Here is a 23997-nt window from a genome sequence, read left to right as displayed (position 1 = left end):
GTAGCTGATGCACCCACCCCCAGGCCCCCTTGCCATGTGCTGCGTCACCCAGGCCCCTGCCCCGGCCCTCTGTGAGATCTCCCCACGCGAGGGTCTCGACCTGTGTGAACTCTCATCCCAAACCCAGGGACTTGCCGAGTCAGGTGACCCAAACCTATCGGGAGGAGGGAGGCCTTACTTCCCACCTGAGGGTTCACCGAGAGTGGGTGGGGTCTGCCCTCCGGGGAGCCCACAGCCGCTGTTGCACTCAGCACAAAACAGGCCTTTGTGAGTGAAGATGGAGCTCCTGTTTAAACCTTTGGACGGTATGTTGGCAAGTCACTGCACTTTTCCATCATTTTCCTGAACTGGGATAATGCCAGCCCTGGTCAGCAGAGGCCCCCCCAGGACCCGCTGGGCCCCTGGAGCCCCTGGCTGGGTGAGCTTTGAGCGCTGCCGGGCAGGGCCAGGCCAGTTCATCTGCCGCTGGGCACGCCTGCTGGTGGCGGCGTCGGGTTCAGGCCAGATCCCTCCCTGGGCGGGTGGTCTTCAACAGGCCTGGAACAGGGCATCGGGGGCCGGCAACCCCTTCTTGAGGATGAGGTTTCCGTAGAGGGCCGCCTCCCTGCATAAGGAGCAGGCTGAGTGCCGAGCTGGGATGGACAGGCCTGGGGTGCCCAGAGCCCTGCTCTGCCGCCCACCCTGTGCACTTTCAGCAAATCCCTCGGCTCTGCCATTCTCCGTGGGGCATCTAGTCTCCGATGGGGCAGGGGCTGAGTAGAGGGTGGGGAGGGCTCTGCAGTGGGAAGGGGTAGGGGCCCAGGCTCGGCCCAGATGCAGCCGGACCCAGCCAGACCCAGGAGGACCCAGTGGACCCAGCAGGTCCAGCCAGAGTTCACCCAGTTGTCACAACAGCAACAGCCTTTCTGGTCCACTCATAAAACTCCAATCTCTCTATCGTGGCCAGGGGGCTCTGGAAGGCAAGGGGGGCAGCTGAGGGCCCCAGGCCCAGTGGGGCATCAGCACATTCTCCAGGCTGGGGTCCCCAGGACGCTGGGCTCCTGACCTGCGAGGGCTGGGCGGACAGGTGCACAGGGGGCTGTGGTGGCCGCCTGCCTGGGGCCCTTGAATCGTCTGAGCTGCCCTGGGGGTCGGGGTGGGGCTGCTGTCCAGGACAGGAGCCCCGGGTCCTCTCTTCAGGAAGGTCCTGCCCAAGATCTGCTGGTGGGTGGTGCCGGGAGGACAGGCCCGGCCCCTTGAAGGGTGGGGGGCTGACAGGCAGCATTGGGCCAGGCCTCTGACCACAGATGGGGCTCCCCGCTTTCCCCTGGCTCCGCTCGGACAGGCTGGGGTGGGTGAGGACCCCCGGGCAGAGATAGGTCAGGGTCCTGGAAGGGAGCGGGGAGGCCGGGGCAAGGGGTGGCCATACGCCCGGGTAGAAGCTCGCACAACCATGGTGCAGGGTTCGGGGGGGGCCTGTCTTTCACTTCTCTCGGGACTCCAAGGAGGCACAGAGGATCCCTGACCCCTTTCCTGGTGGGGATCTCAGGCTCACCGCACAGCCGGCCCTGGAGAGGATGGAATGGTAGCTTGGCCACACTGGGGTCTGCAGGCCCCTCTCCCGTCGCTGGGCACCAGCTCCACGACCACAGCCTGGAGACAGAGGGGGGGTCAGCTCTGTGGCCCACTGCTCCTGCCCTGGGTGCCTCCAGGACCCTTCGTTGGGTGACAGCTCAGGGCTCCTCTGATCAGGCTCAGGGGTCTTTGGGGACATGGGTCCTGCCCCCTACCCAAGGCAAGTGGCCCCCCTGAGTTCTGGCAAAGGGTAAACTGAGGCCCAGAGCAGCCTTACCGGGCTCTCCATGTAGCAGTCCAGTGGTAGCGGCTGCAGCACAGCCTCCAGGCGCTGAGGGATGCCCAGGCCTGAGGGCAGAGTGCCGACCTCAGACGCCGCCGTCTCCCACCCGGCCACCTGCTGCCCGTGGGGTGACACTTATTGAGGTCACATTGGTGTCTCCCCACCCTGGCCACGGCACCTGTCACTGTCTTGGCCCTGCCCATCCCCCTTCACTCTACCACACGGGTTGTTGTTGGTGACCCCCAAACACTCGTCCACCAGGAGGGGCACCTGGGCCACCTCCTTGAACCCAGAAGGGCCTGGAGATGACCTCCTTGTGACGAGGACAGTGGGGTCTGGAAGAAGGCCCCTCTGGCCCCAGGCTGCCCCCAGACCTGCCCCACTTGGCTCCAAGGGCCCCTGCTCTCCCGAAAGTTGGTTTCTGATTGTTAAGCTAACGCGCGCTCATTGTACAAAACCAGGAAAAACAGAAGCCCACGAAGAAAAAGAACCGGCTGTAATCTTACTACGTAAAGGAAACCCTGCTACTGTCGGAGTGCATTTCCTTCTGCCGTTTTCCCTCGTTTCAGCAAGGTTAGACTTTTCTGCACATTGGACGCTGAATGCTAACTGCTTGTTTGCCGGGGTGTGTGTGTCACTTCTGGGGGCTGCACCGTGATTCACTTATGCCTTCCTTCTCTTCCACCATTTGGGCCTTTCTGTGGCCCACCCCGCGGAAAGGGAGGAGAGCACCTCGGGTTACCTGGCTCAAGGTGTAAACCGAGGCACAGCGGGCTCAGCTCCCTGAGCAGGGGGGGAAGCTGGGGCCACCAGGTCGGGAGCGCCCTGTCCAGGGGGCTGCGTTTACCCCACATTTCACATCTCTATGCCTTTAGTGGCCTGAACTCTGCAGGGAGAGTCGTGTTCCTGCCTCACAGCATTGCTGGGGGTGGAGGCATCCAGGCACAGCCCAAGCCCAGCCCATGCCCCCCGTTACCCTCAGGACTGCTAACCCCTCTCTTACTGTTACCTCCTGGACCTGGCTCCAGGGCCCTCCCAGCCTCACCTCCCACTGGCCCCTGGGGGGATGAGAGGGTTTTAAGAGACGGAGTGTGCGGACACCTGGAACGTTTGGGGCCCGGTCACGAGTGGTGGGATTCTAGAGCAGAGTAAAGGCTGAACACCTGACCTGGACCAGGAACCGCTGCCCAGCCAGCCAGGACGGTGCCAGGCCTTAGCTTCCCCATTTGTAAGAAGACACCAAGTGGTGTGTGAGATGGGGCAGGAGGCCCAGGCTCACTTCTGGGGGCTGGGGGCTGCAAGGAGAATCCTGAGGGTCCTGGCACTGAGATTTCCTGGGTCACTGGTGGGTTATTGAGGAATTGGTGGGGGTAGGAGCAGAGCTGCAGCACCTGGGCAGCCCAGAGGCCGGATGACAGCCCACCCTCCCCACCAGAAGCTCTGCGCCCGCCGCGCTCACCAATCTCATCTCCGTGCCCCATCCGCGCCAGGGCGTAGAGCGGTTCGGGGGACGGCAGCGCGGGGACGCCCTTCAGCACCACCCTGCTGGCTGGGCCTGAGAGGGCGGGGCGGCCACGAGGGACGGGGCCGGGGAGGGCGGGCCGCGTGTGGGGTGGATCCTGGAGGGGAGAGGGGCCAGAGGGGGCGGGTGCATGTAGGGGCGGGGCCCGGCGGGAGATGGGCGTGGCCTGAAGGGAGGGTCCCCCGGAGTGCGGAGGACTTGGGGTTGCCTGGGCCGCCTCGGGGCGGGGTCGACCCCAGCCCAGCCCCGCAGGCGCCGTCTTTCGAGGTCTCGCTTACCCGGCCAGGTCCAGGACCCGGGCACCCATGTGTGTTTGTGTTGGAGCTCCCCAGCGCCCTCCGTGCGTGAAGGCCTCCTCTCCAGCCCCCGTTCCGCCCCCAGGCCTTGGGGACTCGTCCCCCACCCCCTCTAGCCCGCAGGGTCCGTGGCGCCCTGGGGTGGGGAGGGCTGGGTGGCGGCACAGGGAGGATTTACTTCTTCACCCAACACTGTTCACACTGGAAGGACCCTGAGGACAGGTGGGTGCGACCTCTGGGCCAAGCGGGTGTGCTGAGAGCACCCCTGCGCTGTCTTCCAGGCGTCAGCCTGCTGAGACTCCTCAGGTACCTGGCTAGGGTGCCGCACCCCTGCCCAGGGAAGCAGTGCTCTGACTCCCCGTTGGGGCCCCAGCGACCTGGACTCCACAGGACCCGCCCCACTCCCGCCCCCACGCCCCCCAACACTAGGTGTCTTAATTTTGCGGGGGAGAGGTCACCTTCAGCTGGCCAGCTGAGGTGCATATAAAAGGAAGGATTTCAAGGAGCCCATACATCTTGCATCTTCCCATACATAGGAAAGCACTAAATTCATTAACTTGAGATGTCTGGTTTTCTTTAATTAGCAGTAATATTTTGCTGTTCAGACTACCTGGTTTTTTGTTTTGTTTTGTTTGCAAAAACTCCTGTACATACTGGCTCCTCCTGTTACCCGAAAACTGGGTTCACCTCTCGGTGGGTGTCGAGCCGAAAGACAGCCAAGCCAGCAAAGGTGGGGAGAAGGAAGAATTTATCACAGCAAATAAGGAGAGCACGGGGGCCTTCCCAAAGCAGGGTCCCCCCCAGCAAAACTGGGGACGTTTTAAGCTAAGGGCACATGCATATTCAGGAAGGGGCTTGAGCAGAGAATTTAGCATAAAGTTGGGGCAAAGGTCAGGTCGACAGAGTCACGTCTTTGTTGATTTAAGTCAGGACGGTCAGCATCACCATTCCACCCTCCACCTGGGTAGGGACCTTAGTTCCTGCACAACTCCAGGTATATTATTATGTTTATCCCTTGAGGAGGACCTAGGACTCTGCTTTATCACTGCCTTTTCTCTGTCCCTGTGTTCCTCTGTTCGTTTAACATCACTGATTACTGAGACCTGTTCAAGGGCAAGCACCAGGGCCAGGCTTAGACCAAAAAATGGCACAGGCCAAAACGGGTTCTCATATGTTCAGAAAGCCATTCCTGGTTCTCTTTCTCCGGGGACCCCCTGCCCTATCTGCTTACACTCCCTCACCTCTTCGGAACAGTCCCTGAGAGCTGAGAGGCTGTATCCTGGGCTTAAGTCCTCAGCAAGTCCACCGAATAAAGCGTAATTCTCAATTTTTAGGTTGTGCATTTATTTCAGTCGACAGGTATGATTGTGTTTCCCCAAAATGGCAGCACTGCCGCCATGTTGTATCTGACAGGCCACAGTGAGCGACGCGCCTCCCCTGAGGCGGGTTTGTCCCCTTGCTTGAACCAGGTGGACCTTTGTGTAACTGCCTCCAATAGAATGCTTCACATGCTGCTGCCTGGCTTCTGGGGGCAGGTCATAAAAGGCAGTATAGTGGGACTTCCCTGGTGGCACAGTGGTTAAGAATCCGCCTGCCAATGCAGGGGACATGGGTTCGAGCCCTGGTCCAGGAAGATCCCACATGCCGTGGAGCAACTAAGCCCGTGCGCCACAACTACTGAAGACCGCACGCCTAGAGCCCGTGCTCCGCAACAAGAGAAGCTGCTGCAATGAGAAGCCCAGGCACCGCAATGAAGAGTAGCCCCCGCTCACTGCAACTAGAGAAAGCCCACGCACAGCAACGAAGACCCAACACAGCCAAAAAAAAAAAAAAAATGGCAGTATGGCTTCCTCCTGATTCTCTCTTCAGAACACTTGCCCTGGTGTTATAATCAAATGCATCTGATTTTCTCCCGAGGAGACAAAACCAGTTAGACAAGCACAATTTAATTTAGTTTATTTTGCAGGACAAGAAAGGTCAACTTGACCTGGGACAGTTCTTGTTTATGCTTCTGAAAATCATAAGCAAAACTTAAACAGTTCCCCCAACTGGCATGGGGTAACCACTAGCCAACTCTCTTTCATTTAAGAAAATTCGAATCTTGTAACCAATCACTATAAAGAATCACTGCCCTCACACTACATATGCTGCTTTGTAACAACATCCTCTGAGCCTCATCCCATGTTTTGGTTTGAGTACTCCTGGTTTGCAAACTGTCTTTCTGGTGTGTGCACAATACACTTTTACTAATCTCTACCTAAGTAATTTGTTAGTTTTCCTTCTGTTTTTTGTGAACTTCTGCCACTGGGAATGCAGACACGGTGCTGGCAGGAAGCCGAGGGAATGAACGTGGTGAGCCCTCCTGTGGGCATTCGGCCCACAGCCCCAGCTCAGCCCAGTGATGCTGCATCAACCACCAGGCCAGGGAGCGATTGCTCAGGCGGGGCTCCAGCTGAGGCCCCAGACTTTGTGGAGCAGAGACACGCTGACCCATGGCGGCCTGTCTGGATTCCTGACCCACACAAACTGAGAAAGGAGAACTGATGATTGTTCCTGTAAGCCACCGAGTTTAGGGATCATTTATTATGTGGCAGCAGCTGACTAATGCAGGTGGCTCCTGTGCCCTGCCGAGATGTCACCAAAAGCCCTGCTGACGCTGCCCTTGGCCTTCAACCCTGTGTCTGCTCTCTCTCTACCCCGCTCCACACATGCAGGCTTGAGTGCAGACCCCAGTGCAGATGCCCGTGCCTGCACCGGCCGGATCATACCCCCGCTTAAGAACCCCAAACCTAACTTCACTGCCCAGCCTGCAAACGGGCTCTCGCTCAGGCTAGCTGGCTCTCAGCCCTCCAGGCTCTGGCCCTCCTTACGGGGCTGCCCGGTTTGCCTGCCAGCCACCTGAGTACTTACTGCTGCCTGTGCCGCAGGAAACAGCCCAACCCAGAGCCGGGACAGGCCAGGCTCTCTCCCCTCGGAGCCCGCCCCCTTCCACCTCATTCCCAAACGGACCCTCAGCCCTGCGGTGACACGCCCGGAGGCCTGGCAGCTCCTGCGGAAGTTCTGTACGTGAAAGATGGCAGAGAACCGGAAGTCAACAGATAACCCATGTCCACTGCCCGGCCCTGCGGAGCCTCGCTGGTCAAGGAAGCTGCCCAGGGAGGTGGTCCGCAGGGCCCACACTCAGGCCGCCCACAGTGGCCAATTCCACCCAGTGTGAGCAGTTTCTCCTCCAAAACCTGAGTGGAGAGACTTGAAGTTAACATTCCCTGAAGCTTATCTTTTTAGTAGGAATATAAGAGGGAAAAGCCAATTTTATACGGATAGATGAGAATGCAAGGTCTCAGCTTCAGAAACAAATCAAAACCCCCAAACAATATGGTGCCAGGGGTCAATTAACTCAAGAGGGAGTGGAGGGCTCTCTGGAGCTTGTGGTCCTTGAAGTCCTGCTGGGGTTTGCCTTCAACCCCGCCACCCACAGCAAAGCACGCAGTCACACCACTGGACGGTCCCCAGTCTCCCCAAGTAGGGGCCACCACGCAGCCTGAAGAGAAGATCCTGTTCCCTGGGCCTGGGGCTGGGGCCCCGTCCCTGCCACGTGCTGGATCCCAAACGACCCTGTGGGTGCAGACCTTTGAGACACACACACTCTCATGTACGGGTTCCACGTCGAGCCCTTTCTCGGCTTCCGGCTGAGCTGCTGAGACAAGGGTACCCGCGAGTCTTGGATGGGCCCCTCACAACTGGCCCCCCAGCACCTGGAGCTCTGTTGTTCGGAATCGGTTATGAAGGTCACCGCCCAACGCGTGTGAAAGATTAAACTAATGCACGGACTTTCTCAACTCTAAGGTTTCCTGCTGCACATACCTCTGCTTGTTCATTCTAGATGGCATGTCACTAGTGCAAACCCCGGTTACACAGCTTTAATAAATGGGGTTCCCACCTCTACTGCCATGAAGACCGCCCGGCTGGGCCCGGCCTTCCTGACCCCAGGGGAGAGCCTGATCTCGTGGTCCCCTTGTACCTACTCCCTTGCCCACCGTTCAAGGGCGACTCTATCAGAACTCTGTCTGCTGTCTGGGGAGGGTCTTGTGCCGTAACAGAACCACTGCGCCCTTCTCAAACTCCCGACCACGGCACACACTGCAGAATGACAGGGCCTGGGCGGAGACTGCAGAGCTAACCTCCCCAGGCAGACGGTCAGCAGAGCAATTCTTTTTGGGCCCCCCAGCTGCGCAAATATGACCAGAGCACAAGGGCGAGTCATTGAAGGTGCTGGGCGGCCAGAGCTCCACTGGCCATCTCAGCTCTTCCTCAGATGCAGGTGGGTCTCTCTTGGGTGTTCAGCATGGGTCCTGGGTAGGGGGAGGGTACACACTCTGGGCCCAGCCCTGCCCAAGGCCATGACTGCAATCCCACATTCAGAAACCTCCGCTGGGCAGGCTGGTCAACAGGCTACCTGCCCATGACTGGCAGCAGGACAACGTGGAGGAAACGCCTGTACCAGGTGCTCAGGTCTTCGCTGGGTGGCGGCTCCCGGAGGAGGGCTCTGAGGCCCGATTCCCAGCAAGCAGGCGCATGTCTCACCGTGCAGCGCTTGCTTAGGCAGGGCTCTGCCCTGGGTTCTGAGCAGCACCCGTCATGCCGACAGCTGAGGCTCTCTCTGCAGAGCAAGACGGATGGGGTGGGGGTGGGGGCACAACGAAGCCAGCAGAGCTCACCCCTCACCTGGCCGTCTGTTCACCTGCAGCTGCGTTGCAGTGGGCACCGCACCAAGATCCAGGGGGATCCTCACGGTGCCGGCCTTCGCTCCCAGAGGTGCAGCTGCTCTGGCCTCACCTTGGAAGGTCTGAGGACATTCTGAGGTTGGGGGGCCCTGACCCAGGCCAGTGACTGCCGTCTTCACCTGTGCAGCCCTCCCAGGCAGCAGGAGGACAAGGGCCTTCATCCTGTGCTCCCGGACTCATACGACTCTCCCCCTGGACACCTGCTCGAGAATCTGGTGTAAAATGGAGGGTTTAGAGTTCCGAGCTGGGCTGTGACTTGAGGATTAAACAGCAGACGTCTGGTCGGGGCAGAGGCATTTCCCGGTACCTCGGTCACTCATTCACCCAGGGTCCTGCAAGGTGCCTGACTGCACGGTGGCCCGGGGGACGCAGCTGGCCCTCCCGGGGATAAGGCCAGCAGAGGAACCTTGGTGTGTAAACTCTACGTCCTCCCACAGCAAAGGGCACCAATCCTGCGCCAGGTCTGGGAGCACGCATTTTAAACCAACGCCCCAGGGATTCCGACACCAGCAGTCCTCACACCAATCTGGGAGCCTCGGCCCCCAGCAGCCCAGCCCCACAGTGCCGCCCTTCCCTTCCAGACGCACTCGAGCTGAAATGCAAGGATTTGTGCAGGGAATGTTCGCTGCACCGTCGCCACGGCGGCTCTGAAACAAGAAGCTGGACACGGTCTAAACATCCAACACCATGTGAACACGCAGATCACGACATACACACATCATGAAATATTTCAGGGCCACTGAAAGGAGTGCTAGTAGGAATAGTATTCAGCCATGACACGAAATGAAACTGTTAGTGCTACAACCTGACGGACCTTGGAAATATTATATTAAGTCCAGTGACAGAAAGAAAGTGGAACAGAGGGCCCCAGGGCCGGGGGCTGGAGTAGGGAGTTAGTGTTGAAGGGGTGAGGTTTCTGTCTGGGGTGATGAAACAGTCTGGAGATGAAGAACACTGTGAATACACTGAATGCTGCGAAAATGTACATTTAAAAATGGGAAAAATGAAAACAAATGCTAGTCAAACAGAAGGATAGGGTGCATTTGTGTGCTAGGAGCAGACGGTGATCAGTGCACCTTGCAGAAACGTGTACGTGGAGAACCATTTCTGTTCAAAGAAAACGGAATTTCACACCGGAGCATGTGTTCATGCTTGTGGGCACAGAAAGACACCTGGAAAGGCACGAACGTGTGAACAGTGGTTACCCTCGGAGTGGGACGTGGGTGCCTTACTTTAAGAGCCTTGTTCTGTTTGAATGTTGTTACTGAGAATGACAAGTTTTAAAAAGTGACAGAACATTCAAATCTAGCGATAACTAAAAGAAAGGCATAATGTGACCTGAAGTTTGTCATTTAGTCAAGAGCACGTCTCTTTAAAGGCTCAGCAGCGAGGCCATCCCTCTGAGCGGCCACGTCCACCGGCTGCAAACGACACCGCGACCAAGCTGGGGGTCCTCACGAGAGCCGGGTGAAGGCCCCCTGCTGCTCGGGGGGGCGAGAGCCCACACAGCCCCCCAGGGCCCCTCACAGCTGGAGAGAAGCTGTGTGTCACTGACACCGCGTTTGAAAGAGGATTTATTTGTTCTGAAGCTGACAGGCCGTTTTTCCTCTTTAACTTGAGGAGCTGAGGCACAGGCAGCCAGCTCCTACTGGTCCTTGAAGCTGGCCTTTCTCTTCTCCACAAACGCGGACATCCCTTCCTTCCGGTCTTCCTGGTGAGAGAAGGGGAAGGGCAGAGATGGATGGTCACTCTGCGTGGGGTCCAGGCGCCAGGCTCTGCCTGTGTCAGGGCTGCTCCCTGCCCTTGGCCGTCCACTCACTGGGTTCTGCAGCGGGATCACCTCGAAAACTGTGAAGGATCCCAGTTCCCAGGGGCGGCTTGGGAATGGGTATTTTTCCATTAAACACCCCCGCCCCGCCTTTGTGATGGTCATTCAGGAACCACTAACCTACGAGTCGAACAAACTCCCATCTACAGAGAACCTCAGATGCACATACTTGGGTCATTCACCAAATCATGACCTGGATTTAGCCACGCTCTAGGTCAGGTGGTGTCCTGAGGGTCAGGAAGCAGGACACGAGAATCCAAGCTCTACCTCTGCATACCTTTCTCTGTGTGCACATGGGCACACACGCACCTGCACTTCCTCAAGAGCTAAAGCCATTTTTAATCTTTTATAAAACACCTAGGTATGACTTTCTGATAATAAAAGATCAGTTTGAATGACTATTAAGAGAATGATTTCCTTTGAGTTACTGGCAGATATCCTAGAAAATAATGCTCCAAGGCTTCAGATTACGACAGTATAATATATTCGAGCCCCATTCCAGGTAACTGGAACAATCTAGGAAAATTATGAGTAAATGGATTGCATTTTAAATACAGGAGTTGCTGTTTAAGGGTGCAATTTGTAAGATCTTTTGTAATACGAAATAACCCTGTGTAAGTTTCTGTACTTTTGAACTTCCACACACTGTACTTATTTGAAAAAAAATCAATGCTCAGTGATAGAACACATGTGGTCCAGTTACAGGGGAAGCTAAGAGTTCTGACCAAAGAGAAATGGTATTTAGTGATAAAACCTATAAGGAAATGCCAGGAACGTCTATGGCTGGACCGTGTGTGATTCTCCACGTGAATGAGGCTTACTTACGGTAGCAAAAGTTGAATAGAAGAGTTTCTTCTCCAACTTAATGCCCTCTGTTAATGTCATTTCAAAAGCTGAAAAAGAAAACCCTGAAGTTAGGAGCTGAGATGCCAGATGTGGGAACGCAGAACGTTTTCGTGGAGGCAGGACACACCCTCGGGGACTGATGTGGACTTTGACTTCACCGATGACGTTTAAAGTACAGCCTCGCTGCTCAAATGCACCACCCCAGCCGAGATGCCCAGTGAATACTGCTCCCGGCCTCCCAGTGTCCTGCACGGGGACCTGGATGGAAGGTGGGACGGCAAACTCTGTCCAGTCACGAGAGGGCTGAGGAAGCCCACGACACTGAACTCAAAAACCACGACAAATAATTAAGGACAACACCCAGAAAACAGAACTCTGTGCAGAACAGAGTGAGTCCCGGGCCATCTTTGCAGTGGAGGTGATGCAGGTGCGAGGCTCACGGAAGCGTTTCCTTGGCGGCACCTGTAGCTGGGTCCCTGCGGCCAGCGCCCAGCCAAGGTGACAGGTGCCTTGGGCCTGGCGGCACGTCCCCTCCCCTGCTGCACGCTCCACACGCTAGTGCCTGTGTGAACGCTTTGGCCGAGGCCGGGGGCCTGGGAGGCCGGTGAGCAGAGACGGGGGGCAGAGCGGCTCGCCGCAGGCACACACGGCTGTCCCAGCTCACCGTCCTCTTGAAAGGTGACACGGAGCAAAGGGACAGCCTCACTCCAACGCTGAGAACAAATCGTCATGTTAACACTCTAGCGATTCTGAGGAGGGGCGGTCAGAGCTGCCCCGCCGGCAGAGAGAGGACGCCCAGTCCACAGCGACAGCCGGGAGCATGCTCTCTGCCCCCAGCTCATCCCCGACAGATGGGCGGAGCTGCTGGCCGAGAGGAGCCTCTTCCTCCCAGGTTCCCCAGGTGACCCTTCCCGGGCTTCCCCTGCACGCCAGCCCCCTGCCGCCTGTCCCCCAGGCTGGCCCTGTTCTCGGGTCCTGCTTCCAAGGGGAGCTCAGGCCATTTCAACAGAATTTGTGAGCGAGCAACTAGAAACCAGAACTCTACGAAGAACCAAAATCGAAATACCAAGAATCCTAACAATTTTTGTCGAGACCGGTTAAGATGCATAATTCTGACCCCGCGCTGTCAAGCCTCGCAGCTCCGCTCTCCTCCCTACCTGCGTTCACTGACTCTTTGGCCATCGCTGCTACAATTTTAGAGTTGCTGGCAATCTTTTCTGCACACTTTATGGCTTCTTCCACCAGTGTCTCAACAGGAAAAATTTTGCTTACAAGACCTAAAACACAAAAAGGTAAACAACACGTGGCAGCAGCTGGTTCTCGTTCTCTAAGCCACAGCACAGGCCTCTGGGTGCCGACAAGGCAGTGGGGACACAGGAAAGGGTCCACGGTGTCCCCTGGTAGGGCCGCCACCCTTGGCTGCTGCGGTCACTGGGCTCTTACAGTCACAGGTCACTGAGGGTCCAGGAGAGGGCATGCCTGCGGAGGGTCTCGGAGACCCTGTTGCTGACCTTGGCTCTGGGAAGCGGGGCGGTTTCACTATTGCTCTTTAACCTGCATGCATGTCTCAGTCAATCCTTTGAGCATGTGGTATTTCAAATAAAAAAACAAAGGCAGTGAGTCTCCTGGGCTCCCAGGACACGGGAAAGCTCTGTGCTCATCACCGGTGGGAGGCCCTGGACGCAGCCCTCCCCCCTCCACTCAGCTTCCCGAGGGGGCAGCTCCACGGGAGGCTGTGGCCCGTACCTGCTTGCTTGGCATCCTGGGCCGAGATCCGGTCACCAGTGAGGACCATCTCCATGGCCAGTGACTTTCCGACGGCACGGGTCAGTCTCTGGGTGCCCCCTGCACCTGCAGGGCAGAGGGCTGCTGGGCACGGATGGCTCTGCAGCCAGGATGCACAGACGTGCTGTCCCCAAGTGCCCCAGGGCTGAAGATGGGCCCCTTGGGTGGGGTGGGTGGGCAGAACCCAGGCGTCCAGCAGGTGGGGAAGCCGGGGGAGGCTCCTTTCCACACTCGGGACCCCTTGCCTGGTACCCTGGGTCCCCTGCACCAGTACCTCTCATGCAGAAGTCAGACTACGGACAGACACAAGGAGCTCGCGGCCCAGGGCCCCAGACCCTGACTCAACCCAACCCAGGGGGCAGCTGGGGGGCAGCCTTCGAGCACGGCTTGCTCTGCTCCAGGTGTGGGACGACGCTCCTCTCTTCCGGGTTCCCGCCTCCCCGGCCCCGCTCCCCACCCGCTCCTGCTCACTCCACGGCCTCTAGCTGGAAAGAGAGTGGTCTGCCCGGTCATCCGCCCGTGGTGAACCCCAGGGCTGCCAGACCGAGCCAAGGAGCCACCTGAGGGGGGCACCCACAGTCCAGCAGACTTGGACACTGCCTCAATGCAGTGGAGACCTCAGGCACTGGGATGGGAAGACCCTGGTGGTCACCCTCAGCTGACCTCAGACACGCTCTCCTGACCCCACGGCTGCTCCCTGCCCAGCCCAGCTGGCTCGGGAGAGGCTCTGGGCTCCAGGCTCTACACCCAAGGCAGAGACCCCGTGGGGACACAGCCCGAAGTCCTCGTCAGGTGGACCGAGGGGCAGAGGTGTCACTGTTGGCCCACTGTTCCTGTCGCCCTGCCCATGGGGGATCTGATTCCCTGCTCTGAACCTGGGTGAGGCTATGGGACTCGCTCTGGCCACTGAAACGTGAGCTCTCAGTGTTGCCCCGTGGTCAGCGTGTTCTCTTCTTTGAGCTGCTGACCAATAAAGATCCAGCGCAGATGTGGCTCATAAGCAAGACTCTGCGGTTAGAATCCACCATGTGGCCAGCCTTTCCTATTCGTGTCGGACAAGGGACCCAGCCACTCCAGAGGAGCCGGCACAGCTCCGAGGCCCCCAAGCCACTCTCAGCGCTGCTGTGCCCACGTGACCTTAGTGTGCAGACAGGCAGCCACCATCCAGGCTCACACGACAGCCCCACGTGCTTTTGTCTGACACTGGAACAGCCCAAATGCCCCCAAGATGCGGGCAGATTGTGGACGATGACTTGAAGAACCAATACCAAAGCTACCATCAGTCTTTACCTGGGATGGTTCCTATTAGGATCTCTGGCTGCCCAAACTGGGCTTTCTCTCCAGCATAAATGATGTCACACATCATAGCAAGTTCACAGCCACCACCAAGCTGCAAAACAGCACGAGGTTCCACGGAGGAACCCGGTCAAAAATCACTGCTTATTTGAATTTTCTATTAAAGTGAAACACAGTCTAGGGTACAGCAAAGATTAACACAGAGATGCAAAGTTAGTTAACTGTTCCCACAAATTACCTATACAGTGGATGCCAGCAAACTTTCTGTAAAGGGCCAGACAGCAAATGCTTGCGGCTTTGCAGGTCCTACAGTGTCTCTCGTGGCAACTCCACTCTCTGCCGGGGGGGCTCGAAGGCAGCCAGGAGGGGGAGAACCGATGGCTATAACCTCTGCCCGCTGACCCGCTGACCCCAAGGGAGCTTTACTAAGGAATCGTGAGTTCAAACGCCCTCCTGGCTTCTCTACAGGCCACAACCAGTCCCAGAGCCTCTGAGCTGTCCAGGCGCCTATAGGAGACCCCGATGGACCAAACAGGGGAGGCAGAGCTTTCAACAGTGGTGAAAGAGGTTAGTTTACAGGGCAGTGCAGGTTGGGAAGCCATCAAAACTGCACAGAGAGCCAACACGTGTGCCCTTAACCTTGCCGTGGGGGAAAAGCACTCCCGGGGAGCCTCAGGACTGGGGGGACTTTACTAACAAAGGAATCTGAAGCCCAACAGCTGAATCCCCACTAACACGGCAGATGCTGAAACACCTCCTCCCTTTACAGCTCTTGGCTCTTCAGCGTCACTAGTCAGAAAAGGCCTGCGAGCCTAGGAACGAGACTCAGGTCTCCCCCAGATAAAAATCAGTTCTACTGCACACACACAAGTACAATTCCTTCAGGTGTTCTGAGTGCAAGGAGGTGGCATGGGCGGGCACTCACGGCGTAGCCATTGACAGCAGCTATGACCGGCTTCTTGACCCGAGAGAGTCGGTCCCAGTGGCTCAAGAACTTGCTGGAGTAGCAGTCCTGGAACGTTAGATTCTGCATTTCCTTGATGTCGGCTCCAGCTGTGGTGGAAATGAGGTCCCAGTTACCAGAGCAGAGACCCCACAGCAACAGGTAGCTACTGTGTGTGCCCCGCCCGCAGGCACCAAGGGTTACAGGGGATGGCCACGTGGACACACAGCTGGGCTGGGGGTACAGTGCAATACGCTGTGATACGAGCTGATGGAGGTGATGCAGACGGATATGGACAGGAAACAGAGCGGAGGGGGACTCAGAAGAGGCAGGGCTCACTCACTATTCACCCGCACCCGAGACGTGACTGCCCCTGAACAGACTGGTTTTGCTGGCGGGGCACATTCAACGTTAAACGTCAGACGGGCCCCTCCAAGCAGCCTGGGGTTTGGTCCCCTTTACGTAAGTAAACCCCTGAGTCGCAGAACCTTCCTGATGCATTCACGGAGGTGTAAGGCTGCCTGCCTCATGCCATGGGTGCGACCGCCCACCTGGGAAGCCTGCCACCACACTGCCCGCCTCACCTGCAAACGCCTTCTCCCCGCCCGTGAGGACGATGGCCCCCACAGCCGGGTCCTCCTCGAAGGCCTGCAGTGCCTGGTTGAGCTCCATGATCAGGCCATCGCAGAGCGCATTGAGTGCCTTGGGGCGGTTCAGCTGGACCAACCCCACGTTGCTGTTCTTTCCCTTCTTGGCTGTGATGATGTATTCAGAGGCTGCGCCTGGGGGGAGAGGGGAAAAGGGGATGTCCACTCACGGAGGCACCAAACCGGGGGGATGCATCCGTCAGTGGACAGAGTGACCCTGACAGGACCCCTGAGGGCCCCTGCTCAGTCCCTGGTGGCTGCATCATGCAGCTTGTAGCTGCATGGGTGGCTTTTACAGTGCTCTCTGCTTTCACAGATATTGGAACACTTCCTTAAGTTAAAAAAAAACCCAGCAATGAAGAGCAGCCTTCCTTCTCCTGAATGCCTTGGTCAGCGCTTCCCAGGATGCGCACTAGAGACAGACTGGGATCCTGTAGAAACAAGGAATGAGAAAACGCCTTCTTTAAACAAATGCCAACTAGGTGAGGGCAGTTAAGCTGCAAACAGAACAGAGTTCCAGCCCTGCTGGGTGGACAGCCTGGTGGGAGGTACTCAGGCAAAGGGCAACTGCCAGGGTCTGGGCGGGGGCGGCCCGCTCGGAGCTGGGGCCAGCAATGACCTGGAGAAGAAGGTTAACCAACGTGGTGGCTTCCTTGAATGGGGCATCAGGGATCGCGGTACCTATCCCATGCGCTTGTGGGGACGTGACTGAAATCACACGTGTAAAGGCAGCATGCCTGTCACATACAAGACCAGGAATGATGGCTGGGTACAGGCCAGGATGTAGAAGCGGGTGGTCAAAGAGAACTCAGGTAAAACCCACACGACCTGGTAGCTAGGTCAAGTGGACACACAGGTGAAGGCAGAGGCCGCAGAGATTCTTTCCCAGCGACATCGACATGGCCAAGAGTTCCTGCTAAATGAGGGGTGGGGGGGTGGCGAGTGCGCTCAGGAGAGAGGAGGAGGGGCGCCCGGCTGGCTGGGGTGGGGCAGAACCGGAAAGACACACCCGGGGAGAAGCCGTGGACATGGGGAGGCCTGGGCAGGAGGCACTGCAGGACAGCACGTGCGACCCTTTCCAATTGCAGAGGCGCTAACCGCACGTTCTCTTAAAGTCTGAGGACTTTCACACCGAACGCTGAAATGGCCAGAGGTCTTGGCACTCCGTCCCGAGTCCTCGGAGTTGAGACGCTAGTGACCCCAGGGCTCCGCGAGCTCAGGCAGCAGGTGCTGGGAGGGGTCCGGCCCTGGGATGAGGGCCCGGAGGACCCCCACCGCGGGCCCGCCCCCCTCGGCCCCGCACTCACTGGAGGCGAAGGAGCGCGGCGCGGGGCAGCCGGGCCAAGTGCACAGCAGGACGCGGACGCTAGGCTGCAGGGCGCGCAGGGCGGCCATGGCTCTTGCGTGACGATAGGTCGCTACGGCCGCCCGCCCCGCGGAGCCACCGCCCCCCGGAGCCGCCCCCTGGCCGCACCAGTCAGGGCCCGCCCCGCCCACGGGCCAGCATCGCGAGATCTCGCAGGTCTCGCGAGATAAGCCGGGCGGCGGAAGTGGCCGGGGCGACGGGCCTGAGGTTTAGGAGTGAAGGTCAGTGTTCGGGGACAGGGGTCAGGGGGCGGGGGGAGGGGCACCGGTGTCCAGGAGGAGGGGCCGGGGCGGGGACGAGGGCTGGAGGTTCAGGTTCAGGTGGGTACCCTGATCCGCGCCGCCTTTGGCGGACCCCGAGCCGTAGGAAGTAGCCCTGAAGACCTGAGAGCAAACCCTCCGGGCTGGCCGAGCCGTGGGGGTGGAAAGACGCGTGGACCGCGCGCCGCAGCCCGAGCTCGGGGTGTGACCGCTCGGGGCCGGCCGGGACGCCCTCGTGGTCGAGAGGGACCGCTGGGAGGCCTCTCGAGTGCGCAGGCCCGCGGTGCTGGCCCGCCGGGCTCCTGGCGGAACTGTCCGCCGGCCTGCGCCGCCTCTGTTCTTCAGGCCCCGGCAGTGCCCTTAGCCTTTGGCCCTTCCCGCCGTTTCCGGGAAACGGCGTGTGTCTGGGTGCGGGGCAAGCGTGTCGTCCCCACACCCGGGTGACTGCGCCTCGAGCCACAGCTGGGTCCCGGATTCGCAGCTGGAGGCAGTGGCTGTGGGGCATGGAAAGCCAAACTTGCTGAGGACGGGTAGACTGGAGCTCGCTAGAGCTGGGCGGATACACTTGTGACCTGAAGTCAGCCCTCAGGGCAACGTGCAGTTGTAACCAGCGCAGAAAGCCAGACTCTGACAGCGGGCGTTTATAGGACATCAAGCAAAGGAGTGGGAGACAAGCCTCAGATCCACTCAGACCAGCTCAGATAAGCCTCCGACCAACTTGATCTTTGAGGGGATTTTTTAAAAAGGGGAAAAGAAAGAGGCTGGGATTCATCATCGTTTTGTGACATTTCTGTGACATTTGTGAATCTAGTTTCAGGAGTCAGGCTGTCTCTGGTTTACATTCTCAGGCCAGGCGGTCCATGGCTGGGGGGTCTGTGAGCTCATCTTGCCCTGGAGAAACAACCTGAGTGTGTATTAACGATGGTGTCTACAAGGGCAATTTCAGTACATTAGCGATGTTATCAACAGCAGCCATCTTAGTCACCTGACTCTGGTTGATTAGTGCTCAGTTAGCACAGGATTGAGGTCAGAGGGAACAAGAAAGGGAATAAAGTTTTGGGTGGAGAGACGAATCATGAACTCAGTAAGGGAACTCGGTTTTAGGGGGACTTGGTTTCAATAGCACGGAGAAATCAGAGATAATACTGCTAAGCAGTGTGGGAAGGAGTTGAGAGGCACAAAGTAAGTGCTTAGACAAGGAAAAGATAAATTATTAACAAAATGCTTCCTTTTAGAGGCATCATGTAACTGAGTTTTTCATTGCCAAGCACTGTGGCAAACATCCACCTTCTTATTTCTCTTCCTGTCCCATTTCGTGGTCCAGGTGCTCATGAAGTGTGTGCAGTATTATTCATAGCAGCTGCACGAGGTGGCTGAGGAACATTTTGCAACATTAAACAATTCATATCACTCTGAAATGTATGTATTTATAGGTCTAGATATAACAGGAGTGCAGCATAACACTCTTTACATTGGTAACTTGGTATCTATTGAACACTAGATTGTGAATAGTTTTATTTGTATAAAATAAGATGTAATTAAACTTTAACAATGAAATGATTAAATTACTTTGATTTATAAATTTCAAATGTTTAGACACATATTATTGGCCTCCGTTTGTATTCGTGCCCAAGTTCTGCAAATTCAAGGGTGGAGATAAAAAGATCAAGTACGTGGGAATCCCCTGGCGGTCCAGTGGTTAGGATGCTTTCACTGCTGCGGCCCGGGTTCCATCCTTGATCAGGGAACTAAGATCCCACAAGCTGCGTGGGGAGGCCAAAAAAAAAAAAAAGAAAGAAAGAAAGAAAAAGGTCATCTACAAATGAAGAGCAAAACGGATATTTTCAGGTAAATAATAAAATCCAAATCAGAATTGAATACTCAGCAAAACTTTATTTCAGGGCTGAGGATAGACTAAAGACATTTTCATGCAAAGAGAAACATTACCAAAACTCTTTACCAAAGGAGCCTCTGTCTTAGTATGGGCTGCAGTACTGTGACAGGTACCCAAAGGGAAATGGCTCGAAAGTAAAGGAAGTTTTTTCCTAACCCCCCCAGGGCTGGTGTTGAGGTCAGGTGGCTGCTATCCTTCATGAAGTAATTTAGGGACAAAAGCACAAGTGACAAAAGAAAAAAATATATAAATTGGACTTCACTCAAATTAAAAACGTTTGTGTTTCAGAGGATACAATGAAGAAAGTGAAAAGCCACCCCACAGAATGAGAAAAAATCTTGCAAGTCATAGATCTGATAAGGGTCTTGTGTCTCGAATATATAAAGAATACTTTCAACTTGCTAACCTAAAAAATAAAACAGCCAGTTATTTTACCAGTTTTCTCTATTTTATAGAGAAAAAGGAGGAAGTTGGGAGGGGTTGTTTTGAAGAAAAGTCAGTTGGAGGAAAAGGAGAGCTCAGGGTGCTGACAGCTTCTCGTTGGCCTGGCAGCTGCGCCATCACTTTCTTGTGAGATGCAGTGAATCTCCTGTTGGTGATCCTTCTCCTTAGGTCTGTAACTGACAGTCAGGAGGTACCTGCCTGGGCTTCCCTGGTGGCGTGGTGGTTAAGAATCCGCCTGCCGATGCAGGGGACACGGGTTCGAGCCCTGGTCTGGGAAGTTGTGCCACAACTACTGAAGCCCACGCGCCTAGGGCCGGTGCTCCTCAACGAGATAAGCCACCGCAATAAGAAACCTGCACACCACAACGAAGAGTAGCCCCTGTTCGCCCTTGACTAGGGCCTTGACTAGGGCCCTTGCTGCATGGCCAGTGGCAACTGTGAAGGGATGGGAAAGCCAAACACAGGACACAGGGTAGTTTCAAAGGTGACAGAGTCAGCTGATGGGACGAGGACAGTGGGGCTGCAACCTGAGAATGTGGCGGCAGCCATTGGGCCCCGCTGGCAGCCCAGAGAGAGGCCCCAGTGTGCCCGGAGTGGCCCAGGCCCAGCAAGGAGGCCTCCTGCACTGCAGGATGAGCACACAGACATGCTTCTCACAGCCCCACGAGGCTGCACCAGTAGCTTGATTTCAGGGGTTACACCAGGGACCTCACTGTGGGCATACCTGTGAGGGACCCAGAGACCAGTGGTGTATTTGTCTGTGGAGCTGGGACCCAAGGTCTGCAGGCTGAAGCGTCCCCAGGGTAGACCAGACCACTGGGACGTTGGCAGCAGCCCAGTGACCCCGCTGGGCTTCAGCTTAGCTGACCCTTGGGGGAACCTCACAGGAGGGAGCTACACTGAGCTGGGGACTTTGCTTCAGGTGGCAGAATGGGGGGTAAAATTTCCCCCTGCAAACAGGGACACCAGGGTCAGGGTGGCTGCACGCAGATGGGCTGTTTCATTAGAGTAGCCAGGTTGCCTGGGGTTTCCTCATTAGTTGCGGGATGTCAGGCTGAGTGACAAGGCCAGTGACTGGCTCAGCGTTATGGCTGGTCCCAGGCCCAGCGCTTTAGCTAGGAGTTGGCGCTGCTGACCCCGCGCCGCCTCTGGGTCCAGTGGTCACTGCCATCGCCGAAGGCGCGACTTGGGCTCCCTGCCGGGCTTCGTGCCTCTCCTGCCCTGCGGGGACCGGACGAGGTGAGCCCCCGCCCGGGACGGGCACGCATGGCGTCCTCTTCCGCTGCGAGCGGGGCGCTTCATCCTGGCTCTTTCCCTGCGGGAGGTGGGGGGACCGCGACCAGCGTGAAGCGCGCGGGGCGGGGTGGGGGGGGTCACCAGCCATCTCTCGCGGGCCGCGGTGGGGTAGGAGCTTGGGGAGGCAGGACTCAGAGACGGGGGAAGGGCAGGGGGTGCTCCGCGGGTTGGGGGGTGCAGGGGTGGAGAGTGAAGAGCCCAGGGCCACGGGCCCAGCAAGCAGCACGCAAGCCACCCTCCGCTGCTGCCGGCCCCCGGGTAGCGGGCCATTGCTAGCAGTCATGCCGCGGGCACCTTGACCTGCTTGGCGGCCTGTAAGACCAGCCACCGAAACTGCTCAGGATCAGCAGCCGGTCAGCCTGCAGTCTGGGCACAAAATGGGAGAGTTTTCAGGGACTGCTTCGGGTCCACGGCAACAGCTCTCCCCAAGCCTTTCTTTGAAAGGGCAGGCATCCCTTGCATGCACATTTCATTGGAGAAACGACCACATATTTATGCGACTATTTTCTGTCTCCACTCACTGAGCTCCATGAGGGCTGGGATTCTGTCCGTTACTCAGGGGTGAGTCTTCACAGCTTGATTATTTGCATAGGTACTGTCTTATTGCTTAAGAAGCAGTTAGATTCCTAAACCCCTTTTCACATTCCAGGAAGTGGCACTGGGTGACTGGCAGCATCCTGGGAGGCTATTCTCTGCAAACAGGGATTCCAGGAAGGGGACAGCAGGCACAGTTGGAGGTGGGTCTACTGCATCCAGTAAGCTGACCCTCCCCACTCCTGTCCACTCTTTGGCTCCCAAAGTATTGGCAGCCAGGTCTATATGCTCCACGCAGGAGACTGGAAGACTCTTCCCAGGGAGCATGACCAACCCAAGAGGAAAGACCTAGGGATATGGATGGAGGTTCCCCAAATAACAGCCTACCCAGAATCAAGCTCAAATTTGATGAGCCCCACTCACAAACAGCCATCTGGTCTACCATTCCTCATCACCAGCAGACAGACAAACATAACCTGACATCTCAGAGAGCTTCTTCCTGGAAGACAGAGCCAAAAGAAACAGGAAGAAGAACCCAGAGCACAGCAACAGAGCAGAAGCATAGCACTTCACGCCTCCAGACCAGCGAGGACAATCTCCCTGGAAGATGAAGCAAGAAGACACCCTCCCCTTTCTAAAAAGAAGCATTTGTACGAGAAGAAAGGGCTCCTGGAAATGAACACTGTGACAGCAGAAACGAAAGCCTCAATGGAAGAAATCACACAGAAAGTGTCACCGGGTTGACATGCGTTATAACAAAATAGCTCTAACCAAGGAGGTCAACGGAAGACCCGGACCAGCAATCTTGGTTCCGCGATAGTAAGCAAAGAATAGCAAACTACCGCTTTAAGCTTAAGCATAAAGCTAAGTCTATTTAAGCATAGGTACACTCCCAGAGAGGGGGAGAGAGAGAGGGAGAGAGAAAGCGGGCTGTTTCAGCGAAGTGAAGCAAGACCAAAGCAAAGTTTATCAAAGCAAAGGTACACTCTGAGAGAGAGAGAGAGAGAGAGAGAGAGAGAGAGTGGGCTGTTTCTGTGAATTGAAAGCAGCATTCCCGTACAGGCTTAAGGGTGATATTTATTTATTTATTATTTATTTACTTATGCTGTAGCGGGCCTCTCACTGTCGCGGCATCTCCCGTTGCAGAGCACAGACTCCAGACGCACAGGCTCAGCGGCCATGGCTCACGGGCCCAGCTACTCAGCGACATGTGGAATCTTCGCGGACCGGGGCACGAACCCACGAATCCGTGTCCCCAGCATCGGCAGGCGGACTCTCAACCACTGCGCCACCAGGGAAGCCCCCAGGCTTAAGGGTGCTTTTAAGGAGCATTTTGCAGGGAGGCGGGGGCGAGTGACGGGGATCATTATTTGATCGACAGTCCCAAGCTCTGTAACAAGTTTACTGCTGCGCATTCTCTCATCCTTCAATCGCTAAGAAACGCCCACGGGGCGGGGGGGCAAAACCATACATGGATTTTATTATAATGATGGTATAATGAGTTTGGGTTTACTATAGGTTATACACCTGTCTGGTCTGGGCATGCGCAGCCCAGGGAAGTTCCCTTGTGTTACTGTGCCCCTCTTTAACAGGATAAGCTGCCCACAATATGACCATAGTTTCAACTGTTCTGGGTGGGGTCAGGGGAGAGTCCCCAGATGGTTGGGTGTGACTCGATTGCTTCTTCTCGTCTTTCTCGCCACTGTCACCTCCTTGCTGCTAATGTCTGACTAACTACCTAACAAAAGGAGAGCAGAAATGTAAAGGTGGGAAACAGGAGAGAACATACGTGAGCATTCAAGGGCCAGGCTCAAAGTCTGACAGCCTGAATTAAGGACTTTAGGAAGAGGTAAGAGTAAACCCTCAAGAGCTTGCTTAGGGATGAGTCATCAGTAGAAACAACTGATTAGTGAAATAATCAATGACATCATTTGCCAGGATTGAAGGATGGGAGTTTCCAGACTGAGGGCCCTTTGAGTGCCCAACACAGTAACAACCGAGGGACATGGAAGCACCACGTTGTGAAACTTCAGGAGAAGATCTTAAAAACTTCCAGGGAGGAAAATGTCCCCACTGCTTGTAAAGGATTAGAAATTAGAATAGCTGTGGATTTCTTCACAACACTCCTAGGAGGGAAGAGAAAGGGAGCAATGCCTTCAGAGTTTGAAGGAAGGAGATTCTGACCTAGAATTCTATGTCCAGGCAAACTACAAATCAAGTATGAGGGCAAAATGAAGACATTTTCAGCTTTGCAATATCTTTAAAAAAATGATCTCCCAGACACCTCTTTTCAGCTTCACCAAAACAGGAAAGTGAATCCAAGAACAAGAATATATGGCTGAGGAGGGCAACACAGGGAGCGAGAAGGGCTCCTCCTGGAGAAGGAGGAACACCCCAAACAGAAAGACTACCTACCCAG

The 23997-nt window shown here is 56.4% G+C and overlaps 2 protein-coding genes across 2 annotated transcripts; both read right to left on the bottom strand.

The window, feature by feature from the left end:
- Positions 1 to 528: 528 nt before the first annotated feature.
- FUOM (fucose mutarotase) lies at positions 529 to 4170 on the bottom strand. The gene is given in 7 exon segments (XM_060034113.1): positions 529 to 604; positions 879 to 952; positions 1535 to 1602; positions 1605 to 1632; positions 1832 to 1902; positions 3297 to 3456; positions 4114 to 4170. Coding segments are annotated over 7 exon segments (534 nt in total).
- A 5825-nt stretch (positions 4171 to 9995) lies between these two features.
- On the bottom strand, positions 9996 to 17225 carry ECHS1 (enoyl-CoA hydratase, short chain 1). The gene is made up of 8 exons (XM_060033804.1): positions 17092 to 17225; positions 15722 to 15919; positions 15120 to 15247; positions 14189 to 14288; positions 12860 to 12964; positions 12271 to 12390; positions 11093 to 11160; positions 9996 to 10150 (listed from the first exon to the last, which is right to left on the bottom strand). Exons 1-8 carry the CDS (start codon positions 17177 to 17179, stop codon positions 10085 to 10087), a joined length of 873 nt encoding a protein of 290 aa, XP_059889787.1. The 5' UTR covers positions 17180 to 17225; the 3' UTR covers positions 9996 to 10084.
- Positions 17226 to 23997: the final 6772 nt, after the last annotated feature.

The sequence above is a fragment of the Delphinus delphis genome, chromosome 16 (assembly GCF_949987515.2).
Source record: "Delphinus delphis chromosome 16, mDelDel1.2, whole genome shotgun sequence".
Lineage (NCBI taxonomy): Eukaryota > Metazoa > Chordata > Mammalia > Artiodactyla > Delphinidae > Delphinus > Delphinus delphis.
This window is presented reverse-complemented; position numbering and strand designations above follow the sequence as displayed.

Bases quoted from the DNA above. Each gene is read 5' to 3' on its own strand.
- ECHS1 (XM_060033804.1), bottom strand. From the start codon at position 17,179: ATGGCCGCCCTGCGCGCCCTGCAGCCTAGCGTCCGCGTCCTGCTGTGC. The intron at 15,920-17,091 runs GTGAGTGCGGGG...CTCTCCCCCCAG, and splicing joins GCCGCGCTCCTTCGCCTCCA to GCGCAGCCTCTGAATACATC. The intron at 15,248-15,721 runs GTGAGGCGGGCA...TTTCCACCACAG, and splicing joins CGGGGAGAAGGCGTTTGCAG to CTGGAGCCGACATCAAGGAA.